At 15.5% G+C, this 2,147-nt stretch overlaps 1 protein-coding gene across 1 annotated transcript; it reads left to right on the top strand.

Moving 5' to 3' along the window:
• Positions 1–555: 555 nt before the first annotated feature.
• PRSY57_1468500 (small subunit rRNA processing KH domain protein, putative) lies at positions 556–1,344 on the top strand (the record flags this gene model as incomplete). The annotated part of the gene is made up of 1 exon (XM_012910281.1): positions 556–1,344. One exon carries the CDS (start codon positions 556–558, stop codon positions 1,342–1,344), a length of 789 nt encoding a protein of 262 aa, XP_012765735.1.
• Positions 1,345–2,147: the final 803 nt, after the last annotated feature.

The raw sequence follows: 2,147 nt of genomic DNA, 5'->3' as shown, positions 1-2,147 counted from the left end.
TTTTTTTTTTTTTTTTTTTTTTTTTTTTTTTTTTTTTTTTTTTTTTTTATTAATTTTTAAATATGTAACATTCAAAATTATAGATATTCCAAATTGTAATTTTTCTTTTTGTAAAAAAAAACAAAGTAACATCTGATTTTATTAAGTACAAATAAAGTTATATATTTTAATTATTAAAATTTAGTGATAACTGATTTAATTATATATAAAATGAATATTTAAAAAAATAGAAAATTTCCCTTGATTTTATAAAAAAATATACATTTTGTTAATTTTGTATAAAGTCTCAAATGAAAATAGAAAAAATTCGTATATCGAAAGAAAATTATATTAATATATTATAATATATATATATATATATATATATATATATATATATATATATATATATATTTATTTATTTATTTATTTAGAGTAAAATATTAATAAAAAATTGTATATAATTTATTTTTTTATATATTATGTAATTTGTATTATTTTATTTCCATATTTTTATTTTTTTTGAAATACTTTTAATTAAGTATTTAATAATTACTATTTAATGTACATGACAAGATGACAAAAAGAATTATAAAAAGTGATATAACATCCAAAGGAATCGTCAGAAGTTCAAAAAGTGATGTTAAATCCTTTAAGGTTGAGGATAAAGAATCAGATATTAATAATGTTCAAAATAAAGGACAGATATTAACTATACAGAATATTATAGAAAATGATAATAACGTTATAGATAGTACGAATGATAAGAAGATAAATAAGAAATTGATAATAAAGAATAAGAAGAAAAATAATACTAATATGAATACACATGAAATGAGGATTATAACTATACCTAAACAAAGAAGAACTTCAGTTATAAAAAATTGGTTAGAATTAATAAAACCAATAGTAACACATTTAAAATTAGAAATAAGAATGAATAAAGATAAAATTGAAGTACGTACATGTAAACTAACAGAAGATAAAAATAATTTACAAAAATCATCAGATTATATTAAAGCATATTTATTAGGATTTACTTTAGAAGATTCTTTAGCATTATTAAGAATCGAAGATTTATATATTGAAAGTTTTCAAATTCAAGATGTCAAAATATTAAAAGGTGATCATTTATCAAGATGTATTGGTAGAATATGTGGAAGTAATGGATCAACTAAATATGCAATTGAAAACGCAACAAAAACAAGAATTGTTATAGCTAATGATAAAATTCATATCTTAGGTAGTTTTAATAATATTAAAATGGCAAGGCATTCTATATGTAGTTTAATCCTTGGTTCTACACAAGGAAAAATATTTAATAAATTAAATATTTTAGCAAAAAGAATGAAAGAAAGATTCTAAAATAAAAAAAAAATAAAAAATAAAAAAAAAAAAAATAAGATAAAAAAAAAATTGATTTTTTTTTTTTTTTCTTTTAAACTTCATTATGATACATTAACATTTTATTACACACAATAATTTATAAGTAACATTACTATGCATAAATTTATGTATTTTTTTTTTTATATTTATTTTATTTTTTTTCATCTTTTTTTTATGTAATGTGTAATAATATCATATTATTTTATTTTATTTTATTTTAATTTTTTTTAAAAGAAGAAAATTTAAACCTTACAAAAAGATTTGTAGATTTGAATAAATTGTATATAATAAATAAAAATAAAAAATAAAATGGAACATAATTATATAATATATATATATATATATATATATATATATAATTAGAAAAATAAAAAAACATTTGAAAAATATAATTTTCATTCATCATATAAAAAAAATATATAATATATATATATATATATATATATATATATATATACATTATGTCATTAATTTTTTTTTTTTTTTTTTAATTTCCTTTAAAATTTTTACACATGCCATTCTTTATTTTACTTAAAAAAAAAAAAAAAATCACATATTTATACATATCAAATACACATGTTAAAACAATTTGTGCGTATGGTTTTTCATTTTTATAAGATTACCACTTGAAGAACAAATAAATATATATAACAATTTTTTTTTGTAAATCAATATTTTCTCTCCATTTTTTTCAATTTAAAAATATAAAAATATATACGTCTGAATAAGTAAATGGAATCTTATCCCCATATAAATATATTATATATATTATGAATGAAATA

Source organism: Plasmodium reichenowi, chromosome 14, assembly GCF_001601855.1.
Source record: "Plasmodium reichenowi strain SY57 chromosome 14, whole genome shotgun sequence".
Lineage (NCBI taxonomy): Eukaryota > Apicomplexa > Aconoidasida > Haemosporida > Plasmodiidae > Plasmodium > Plasmodium reichenowi.
Note: the sequence above shows the minus strand (reverse complement) of the source record. Positions and strands in the feature narration are given on the sequence as shown.